Below are 10,235 nucleotides of genomic sequence, written 5' to 3' on the forward strand. Positions count from 1 at the left end.
TGCAAGTGAAGCAGTCATTGTTGCCTTGTGGGGTGTGAAGAGGTGCCGTGGCCGTGTGTGGCTGTGTCTTGCTGCCTTAACCCCACTGTTAAGTTTGATGTTTCTTTGCCTTTGGATTGACCCTGGCCATCGTCATTTGCTTACAGGTTCTTTCCATAAACGAAGAAGGCCTAAGACGATGTGAAGAAAATACCAAAGTCTTCGGCCGGCCAATCAGGTTGGTGGGGCCTTATCTCCGTCCATATAAAGAACAGGAACTAAGTTCTTTTAGTTGATCTTTGGCACCACAGCCTGATAGCTGACTGTTTCCAAGTAGTCTGGAAGGTTGGAAAACAAGTGATAAGGTCAGTCCCAGGGGCAGTGCCAGGATCTCATATCTGTCAGCCCTGAGTTGCCGCTCTGTGGTCCTAGGAGCCAGGACCACGTGCGGTTTGCCCGTTGGACTTCTTCCCCCCACCCCCAGTTCTTCCTGATGAACCAGCTTCTAATTGTGGAATACTATTCTGAAAACGGGCAGAGAAAACTTTTAAAAGAAAAACACTTAGAAAAGCTAGGCATGATAGGTCACTCCTGTAATCCCAGTACTTGGGAAATGAGGCAGGAGGATAAGAGTTCAAGGCCAGCTTCAGCTTTGTACAATTCAACACCAGCCAGAGCTACATGAGACCCTGTCTCCGGTTGAGCAGCGTAGGTTCTGCCGGGCCAGGATGTTCAGGGTCCTGTTCACAGTGCCTGTCAGTTCCGGAGGCAGCGCTGTACCTGTGAGTACGGTCGTCCTTGCAGTTTACACTCCGTGTGTCAGTGCCAAGTGTCTGCCTTGGTGACAGGCTGGGGGGGCAGCATCAGGATGCTCAGCACTGAGCAGGTCTGAGGGGGCCTTTTCAGAGCTGGGGTCTCATTAGCCAGGCTGTCCTTGAACTCCAGATCCTCCTGCCTCTGCTTCCTGAGCCTTGGGATGTCAGCAGTTCATAGACTCGCTGTGCTCTGTCAGGACTTGGCCTTGTGGTTCAGGCTTTGCTCCTGTCATTGCCTGTCTGTGCTTCATGCACGCAGATAAGAGTGTGTGATTATATCAAAAGAAGAAAATGAAATAGGACGCCATTTGCCAAGTTACCATCTGTTACTAAGACACATCTTGGTTTTATCTGTAGCTCGTGGACCTGCCTGGTAGACCTTGAAGGACTGAACATGCGCCATCTGTGGAGACCTGGAGTCAAAGCCTTGCTGCGCATCATCGAGGTGGTGGAGGCTAACTACCCAGAGACGCTGGGCCGCCTCCTCATCCTCCGAGCTCCCAGGGTCTTTCCTGTCCTCTGGACACTGGTGGGTTTAGATGCTGTTCTGTAGCCATCGGGGCATGCTCAGTACCTGCCTCCCACTGAGGTCTCAGCTAGGCAGGAGAAAGCAAATAAACCCAGATATAAAGTGCTTCTGATTCTTAAAGAGGGAACTAGGTGGGATTTCCCTGAGGGACCTAGTGCTTTGCCAGGGATGTCACAGAGTGCCTGAGAGCTGCGACCCACCCGCCCCTCACCCGTGCGTGCTGTTGCGGTGCAGGCTTGATCCCCTGAACCGCAGCAGCAGATGACGTCACTGTTTTGTCTGATTGGTTTCAGGTTAGTCCATTTATTGACGACAACACAAGAAGGAAATTCCTCATTTATGCGGGAAATGACTACCAGGGCCCTGGAGGCCTGCTGGATTACATCGATAAAGAGATAATTCCAGATTTCCTGAGCGGGGAGTGCATGGTACGTATTGGGCAAGCACCCATGCCAGGGCCAAACACTTGTTTGCACTGAAGGTTTTCTGAACTGGGTGGCTGCTGGTTTTGCTTTGTTGACTAGACTAGGCCGCTGAGGAGTCTGTTGCTGACGTGGTACATTAACACTCAGGAGCGTGTTACAGGGTCCGATGCCCTGCAGCTGCCTTTATTCACGCAGCCTGTGTAAAACACATCTTGACTCTTCAGAGAAGCTGTGCGTGTTTCAGAACTACATTTTTTTTTTTTTACTTATCTCTGTGTGATGTGAGCATGTAGGCCCGAGATTGACTCAGTTGGTCTCCCGTCTTGTTAACTGAGGCAGGGCCTCTCATTTGAACCCAGGACGCACTAATCAGGTGAGTCTGTCTAGCCAGCATGCTCCAGGGTCGGTCCCTCCCTCCCACCTCTCAGGAAGTGGAGTCCCAGCAGGCCGCTCAGCCCTCTCAGCATTCACAGAGGCGCTGGGCATCCAGACTCGGTCCTCAGTGCATGACAACCGCCTCACCTGTTGGGCCGTCTGCTCGGCCTTAAAACACCTGTGAGATGGAGAATCAACTCCCAAGACTGTTTCTCCTTTCCTTAAGTAAACCCACATAATACTCAAAGTTGAAAATAGAGGAATTGCTTCTGTCCTTTGTAGGTTGGGGTGTTATGGCGTGAGGTGTGGATAGTTAAGCAGACACTGCTGGCCCGCCCTGTGCTGGGTGCAGGAGTTTGATGCCAGAACATGGAGGTTGCGCCCAGAAGCCTGACGTGAGGGTTCAGGGAACAGAAGCCACAGAGACAAATGCCTGGCTCCATGACACACAGTAGCAATGGAAGCAGCAGGGGTCAAGTTCTTAGCAGGCTCTTGTCATACTTGACCCCGATGGGGGTCTTCTGAGGTGTGTATCCTGGAATTGTCTGGCTGTGAAGAGTTGAGCTTTCAGTGTGGTTTCTCCAAATGGCCGGAGGAATTTAGGAAACAGAAGGGCTGAGCTTTGGCTTCATGAGGGAGATTGATGGTGTCATCGCAGTACAAAGAGCATGTAGTTGCGACCAGAGTGATCCCAAGCAAGGTTAAAGCATGGGCCAGGCTGTGGTAGCCATGACTGTTGTCAGGACAAGAATTGAGTTGGGGCAGAAGGCTCAGCGCCCTAACGTCAGTATTTACTGGTGTTGTGATGTGCTCAGAGTCAGGCTAAGGCCTCTCGAGGCCCGCTCTCAACTCTCCACAGTGGCTCCTCAGGCTGCCTGTCAAGAGTCGTTCATGAATTCTCTTGACTTCCCTGTGGGCAGGGGTATTGAACCTTGGGCCAGGCTAGTGTGTGTTTGTTTTCCTTGAGACACAGTCTCATTATGTAGCTACGCTGGCCCTGAACTCACGGTCCTCCTGTCTCCACACCCTCAGTGCTGCAGAGCAGCACTGTCCACACCACCGTCTGTGACCTTGGGTGACTGCAGGGACCTCCCTGCTGCTGCTGTGCTACAGGCTGAGAGCTGCAGTTTTGCTCTCTGTGGAGTTACTTCCGGGTTGATCATCTCGGGAGCGCTGAGATTTCATGCACTTGTATACGAGTTTGCTCTATTAAGGTCAGCTAGAGAATCTACAGTGAGAATAGCTTCAGAGTCAGCTCAGCTTTTTCAAGTCAGTTCAGGTAATAGTCTTTTGTCAAGTTTTGGCTGATTCATTATTGTTTGACCAAGGTTACATAGGGAGCTTGCTTTAGCGTATCTTGGTTTCCTTCCTTCCCTTTTGTGGTGCTGAGGATGAACCCCGGAGCCTGGTGTGCATTAGGCTGTGCCGCTGGGCTGTGCCCCGAGTGACTGGTTTCTGTGGGTGGCTGTTGGGAATGGATCTCTGCTCAACTGATCGCGCTTCCTTTCCAGGGCGCTGTAAAGTCTAATACTCGAGTTCCGTCCCTCACGCATGTTAGTGTGAATCCCGTGCTAAACCAGCTGCAGCTAGTTCTCATTTATCCAAAGTAAAAACACTTGGATCTAAGTGGGCTGCACAGATATTTTGCTAAGTACTACAGAGTATTTGATAACGTTGCCAGTGTCCTCCATTAACCCAGCTGCCCCAGGAGGTGGGCATGTGGGATGAGGGGCTTCCTGGCCTCTACACGTCTCTCACTGCCATGTTTTCCTTTCTAGTGTGATGTACCAGAGGGTGGACTGGTCCCCAAATCTCTGTACAGGACTGCAGAGGAGCTGGAAAATGAGGACCCGAAGCTCTGGACAGAGACCATCTACCAGTCTGCCAGCGTGTTCAAAGGAGCCCCGCATGAGGTGCCCGCGCTAGGCTTCTCCCACCTACCACCAGACAGGCAGCACTTCCCTTAGGGTCCTTGGCTCCTTCGTCTGGTCTTGGCTTTAGGTTTTGTTGGCACTGGTGTTGGGAAATGGCGGCACTGAAGGGCAGAGCTGCCTCGGGATGCTGCTGTCTGACCAGAGTGAACCTTGAAAGCTCATTAGCCCATCGACTGCCACTTCCCTGAGATCCTCAACCCCGTGCAGAACAGGTCTTGCCTGGGGAGGGCTGTTTCCAGCTCCTGGATTTGGTTTGATGGTTTCATGGGACAAGTTTTGCTCGATAGTTTTTCTTGATTGGGTTCTGGTCATTTGTCTTTCTTGCAGTCTTTGCTGGCTTTTGTTGCTCTGAAGGGACTGTCAGGAATGAGAAATGAGCACATCTTCTTTCCCTTCTTTCCAGCATGGGGTGTGGTGGCAAGGGGAGAAGCAGCAAAGCTCCTGTTTGGCAAGCCCTCCCCCGTCCCTGTGGCGTGAGCGTGGCTCCCCTGTCCCTGTGGTGGAGCATGGCTCCCCCGTCCCTGTGGCGTGAGCGTGGCTCCCCCGTCCCTGTGGCGTGAGCGTGGCTCCCCCGTCCCTGTGGTGGAGCATGGCTCCCCCGTCCCTGTGGTGTGAGCATGGCTGGCCCACCCTCTGCTTAGCTCTAGGCACGCATGTTGCTGTGTTCTTGGTGGGAGGCAGCACTTATACAGAACAGACCCCTCCGTCCATGGAGTGCTGGCTCCACGGATGGCTTTCTGCTGCGGCAAGCCTCTGTTCAGCTGCCAGGTGCTGTCCAGACAGCTGACCACTAGATACGTAGAGGCACGCTGAGTGAGCCTGGGGCTGTGCTGTGAACGAGCAGGCACAAATCCAGTGTGCTCCCCTCCCTCATGATCCCATGCAGGGGACCTTGGATGTTTGGCTGTCCCAGGAATCATTTGCCTTCATCTCTCATGTGGTGGGCAGGCTGGGGTGGATGAGCTGTTTACCAGGCAGCTGTCAGTCTTGTCTTTGTTGCAAGGCTCAGGGACTCACTGTGGCTTGAGTCGCATAGCACCTGTCAGTGTTGACAGTAAAAGCTCCATTCTGCCTCGGGGTGTAAAGAAAGCACACATCAAAGAATACTGCTTAGAGTGTCACCATTGCCGGTCGGCACAGGGCCCACGGTCTCTTGAAAGAGTGCTCTTGGCAGCTACTTTGATGAAGAGAATATGCTGCACCTTTTAGTGCAGCCTCTGCTGTGACTGGGGCCCTGTGCCTTCAGAGGGTCATGGACGGGTTGGAGGAGCAAGGCAGCAGACTGCATGGCTGCTTCTGCTTTGTAGCCTCACACCTTCCTCCCAGACCTGCCTCTTCCCTCTGGGACTTCAGATGAAGGATAGATGTCAGGCTTGGGATTGGCACTCTGTACCGACGGCAGTCACCCCCAGAGCACATCTGATCTCTCCACCCCCTTGCATGCCTTGCGCAAGCATGAGGCTCTACCAGCGCATCCTTCTGTCCATGCACCTCTCTTCTGTAGGGCCTCTGCCATGTCTCCCTAGCTTGAGGCAGTTCACGGAATCCCACGTCCGTGCTCATGAGTGTCCCTAAGCTGTGTCGGAAGATGAGGAGTGGGACTCTTCAGAGTCCACATGGAACTAGCCATTTGCCTCATGGGTAACACATAGTTGGAACTAGAGAGAGCAGTGGGTAGGCTGGTGGTGGGCATCTGGATGCCTGAGTGCCCTGAGGCAAAGAGAACTGCCCACTTGATCTGTCCTGCCCCTTTGCCAGCTCACATATCTGAGCCATAGAGCCAGTCCCTAGAGCCATTCCTGCTCCAGCTGAGGCCAGGCCTCGTGCTGTGGATTGGTGACTGATGGGATCTCTTTCTCCAGATTCTCATTCAGATTGTGGACGCCGCCTCAGTGATCACCTGGGATTTTGACGTGTGCAAAGGGGACATTGTTTTTAATATTTTTCACTCCAAGAGGTCTCCCCAGCCACCCAAGAAGGACGCGCTGGGGGCCCACAGCATCACCTCTCCGGGTGGGAACAACGTGCAGCTCATAGACAAAGTGTGGCAGCTGGGCCGGGACTACAGCACGGTGGAGTCACCGCTGATCTGCAAAGAAGGAGAGAGTGTGCAGGTGAGCTGCCATCTGCCGCCCTGCGTCACTGTCCGCACAGGTGGGCCTGCTCAGTCAGACCCCGTAAGGTGCCCGGGCACAGTGGTGGAAGGTCTGAGACCAGAGCAGAACCTACTGAAATAAGTGGATTTCCCAGGACTGTCTGCACCCAGGTGCCACGAGAAACTCAGGAAAGAAATACTTTGTAGGCACACATCCGGGTCTCAGTGACCTCACTGAGTGGTGGCATGGCTTTGCCTCAGAGGAAGAGACCAGGCAGGAGCAAGAGGAGCACGTGTGAGGCCACTGCAGCTCTCGCTAGGACACACGACAGCTCTGTACCGTGCTGGGCTGGTTCCTGTTGTCCCTGGCAGGCCTCTCCCTGCTGGGTCCCACAGCGCCTCTGGCAGTAAATGCCTGCCTTCCTCCCACACTCCCACAATGCCTCTGCCCCACACCTGCCTGCTTTCCATCCCAGTATCCCTGTATGGTTTGCAAATGCAAGCTGCCTGCACATCCGTGGTCTTGAGGTAGCTTGGAAGGGAATCCTCCCCCATCTTCAAGTAGTGAGCCTTTGAAGCTGGCTCTCCTGAGTCTCCATCAGATGGAAGGAGTCACTGGAACAGACTGCTGGGGTGTGACAGGAGTGTGGCCTTGACATCTCTGTCCAAAGCACAGGCCCACCTGACAGCCACCGCCCTGCCAAGCACCTGCTGCCTAGTGGTCTCAAGAGGTTGCAGGTAGCTGAGGGTAGCAAACATGTTGTGTGCTGCCTTCCCAGCACCTGGCAAAGGCCTCAGCACAGGCTGCATCTAGTAGGTAGAAGGACGTTGCCAGGCTGTTTCCTGATGGCGAGCTCTCGGGACACCCTCCCCTTGAAGCTTGTCAGACCTGTTTGAAGGTTGGCAGGATGTCCTGAGCTCCCCTGCTCTCTGCTGCAGGGCTCCCATGTGACCAGGTGGCCGGGCTTCTACATCCTGCAGTGGAAGTTCCACAGCATGCCCGCGTGTTCCGCCACCAACCTCCCCCGAGTGGACGACGTGCTGGCCTCCCTGCAGGTCTCCTCCCACAAGTGCAAAGTGATGTACTACACAGAAGTGATCGGGTCCGAGGATTTCAGGTGTGTGTGGGGGGGGGCTGCCTGGTCCCTGCCTGGACTCTGTGGGACTGTCGGAGAGGAGTGCAGCCTGGTGTTTGCTGAGGGCAGTGGCATCTGTGGACAAACCACAAGGCGTGCATTCCTCCCGTGGGACACTCATGCCCCATCCCTACTTGGCAGGTGCTAGTGCGGAAAAGCAGATAGAGATGAGCCGGGGTCCAGCAGGCATTGTGGGCGTCTGGGTGGCTCAGGGCATTTCCTCACTCCTTGTTCTTTCTTGGTTTCTTTGCAGAGGCTCCATGACCAGCCTGGAGTCCAGCCACAGTGGGTTCTCACAGCTGAGTGCCGCCACCACCTCCTCCAGCCAATCACACTCCAGCTCCATGATTTCCAGGTAGTGCTGCGAAGCCAGTGCCTAGTGCGGAGGGACGGAGGACGCCTCGGCCTCCTCGGCTGCTGTGCTCCACCCACCCCAGGATGCGCAGACTCCTCACCCTCTAGGTAGCAGCTAGCTCTCCAGATGGTATACTAGCACTTGGTCCCAGACTATCGTGGCAGGTAGCTTTAACTCTACCCTAAGTTTAACTCAGTAGCCATAGATTTTGTATGCAGCGTGCACAAAATCAAACCAGAGCACAAGGGCTCTCGAGAGAAAAGTAGTTTATCTACAGTAAGAGACTGACTGGTCTCACATGTCGATGCAAAACGTTTTTCCAACAAACTCCACCTTGTCCACTAGCGAATGACTTGTATGACATCCTGCAGAGACGAGCCGCCTCCTCCACGGAACTGAAGCTGCAGCAGGCAGCCCTCGTGGCTCCCTGTTAGTGGAGGTGGCCTGTGGATTCAGGACAGCCCTTGAGGTCCCTTTCCTCTGAGGACTCGGCAGCCTACAGGAGCACCCGGTCCTGGGGTGGAGCCAGCCCACTCCTAAGCAGACACGCTGCCCAGGAGGGGCTCTCGGGCTCCCCACGACTCCCGACAACACCGCCATCATTAAACATTGCTTTCTCTTTCCTCCTCTTCAAATCTTTTGATATTTTTCAGAGCAAAATTTTTCTGTCCATGAACTTGGGGAAGGGGAGGGTTCTATTCTCCGCTGAATGCTGTTTTTCCTCCCGCAGGTGGGCAGCTCTATGCCCGCCAGCACCTAGGGTCCTCAGCCCTCAGCACCCAGGATCCCCAGTCCTTAGCACCAACCCAGTGTCTTCAGCCCTCAGCACCCAGGGCCTTCAGCCCTCAGCACCCAGGGTCCTCAGCCCTCAGGACCCAGGGTCCTCAGCACTCAGCACCCAGGGTCCCCACCCCCATAGCTCCCAGGATCCTCAGCTCTCAGCGGGTGTTGGAAGTAGTGGGTGACACTTCCTTCTGGAAGTGTGGCAGAAGAGACTCCAAGAATGTTCTCCAGGGTGGCGCATGGCTTGTAGTGGCCTTGGGCGTGTGATGGATGTTGGGGTGTGTGCAGGTGCCGTTTGTGTGCATGAGGGACAGGGGGGTGGGGTGGGGGAGCATGGTGGGACTTAATTTGTTTTATCAGCATTTTATAGAAGCCGACCAGAGGCTGGCTGGCTTTGTCTTTTTCTTTCTGATCCCCACTTCCCAAAGCCTGCTGTCTGAGCAGGCCCTGACTTCACAGCTTTTATGGGAAAGCTTACTGCTTACAGAGCTGTCTGGAAGTTGCAGGTGGCTGATCTCCATGAGAAGGGCCTGGGATCTCTCTGTGTGTGTGTGTGTGTGTGTGTGTGTGTAAACGTGTCTAAAGATGGGTGCCAAACCCACAGGGCCGTGAATGTGTACGACAAGTGTGGAATCATGTGTTGATGCCGCTCGGAGGCATAGATGGATGTCTGTGAGCTTTGTAGAGGCTGTGGCATGTCAGCAAGCATGAGGAGAGTCTCCACAGCAGCCTGGCTTGGCCAGTGAGCCTGCTGGCTCCCGGCACTCGTGTTGCTGGCCTCTGTGGCCCTTCGCCATGCATTCCCTGTGCATGAGGCAGCCATTCCTAGACAGCATAGTAGGGCTATCGTTACTGCGTCCATGCTGCTCCAATTAGGGCTTCCTAGCTCCAGTTAAAGGACCTGAAGATGGCCCTGCTCTCTCTCTCTCTCTCTCCTGTCTCCCTCTCCCTTTCCCTCTCTCTCTGTGTCTCAGATGGCGATTTTGCTGACAGCCTCCAAGAAAACGCTTCACGCGACAGTCCACATGTGCCCAGAGATGCTTGTGGGACTGTTTGAGTCGCAGCCATGTCTCAGGCTGAAGATCTGTCCCCTTAGTCCCTTCAGAAGTGGCCCTGCTCAGTGCCTCAGAACTGAGCTGAGCGCATGACCACACTCACAGGCTCTAGCCGCCCAGGCCACAGGGCACTGCTGCCTTGGGAGGGTGACTGGGTGTGATGTGTGCCGTGCAGAGCCTCTTCTCACAGTGCCCGGCACGTGTCCTGAAATGCTGCTGTCTCGCCCTCCCACCCAGTCCAGCTCTCTGGGTTCTCCGTCTGTTACTAGTGTCTTAATTCTCTCTCCTTCCTGAACCCATTATTTGCATATCAGATTCTGTAAATGTTTTATAAACATATTACCTCACTCTTGGTAATACAATATTGATAGTCTTTAAAAGATTTTTTATTGTTACAGTAATAAATGTGAACTGTTTAAGAGGAGCGTCCTTTTCTTCTTGGAAGTCTTTGCAGGGTATTAAGATTGGGGCGAGAAGAGGCTTGCTGATGCCCACAGGCAAGGGAGGCCAAGCTGCTGAGTGGATGCTGCAGTCACTCTGTGCCCCTCGAGGTCCTGCTGTGCCCTTTGCAGTTCAGCGTATCAGATGTGACTGGCACAGCCTGGCTCCCTCTGTCCTCACACTTGCTAGTGGCAAATGGATTTCTCGGGGCAGGACCTGGGGAGGCCTGGGTGACCTCATCCTTACTCTCCTGTCTCAGAGGTCTGCAGAGGCAGCAGAGCACACACAGCTCGGGAGATCATCACAGGCATGC

The 10,235-nt window shown here is 54.3% G+C and overlaps 1 protein-coding gene across 2 annotated transcripts in view; it reads left to right on the plus strand.

Annotated features, from left to right (window-relative positions):
• Positions 1 to 9,905, plus strand: part of Sec14l1 (SEC14 like lipid binding 1) — a 45,011-nt gene extending 35,106 nt beyond the window's left edge. For both annotated transcript variants that reach the window (XM_050140061.1, XM_050140062.1), the window contains exons 10-17: positions 147 to 217; positions 1,152 to 1,323; positions 1,617 to 1,751; positions 3,902 to 4,036; positions 5,920 to 6,171; positions 7,092 to 7,270; positions 7,542 to 7,643; positions 7,989 to 9,905. In XM_050140061.1, the coding sequence (XP_049996018.1) occupies positions 147 to 217; positions 1,152 to 1,323; positions 1,617 to 1,751; positions 3,902 to 4,036; positions 5,920 to 6,171; positions 7,092 to 7,270; positions 7,542 to 7,643; positions 7,989 to 7,995 (1,053 nt within the window). In that variant the 3' untranslated portion in view covers positions 7,996 to 9,905. The remainder of the gene's footprint in view (positions 1 to 146; positions 218 to 1,151; positions 1,324 to 1,616; positions 1,752 to 3,901; positions 4,037 to 5,919; positions 6,172 to 7,091; positions 7,271 to 7,541; positions 7,644 to 7,988) is intronic.
• Positions 9,906 to 10,235: the final 330 nt, after the last annotated feature.

The sequence above is a fragment of the Alexandromys fortis genome, unplaced genomic scaffold (genome assembly GCF_014885135.2).
Source record: "Alexandromys fortis isolate MF-2015 unplaced genomic scaffold, M_Fortis_MF-2015_v1.1 scaffold_39, whole genome shotgun sequence".
Lineage (NCBI taxonomy): Eukaryota > Metazoa > Chordata > Mammalia > Rodentia > Cricetidae > Alexandromys > Alexandromys fortis.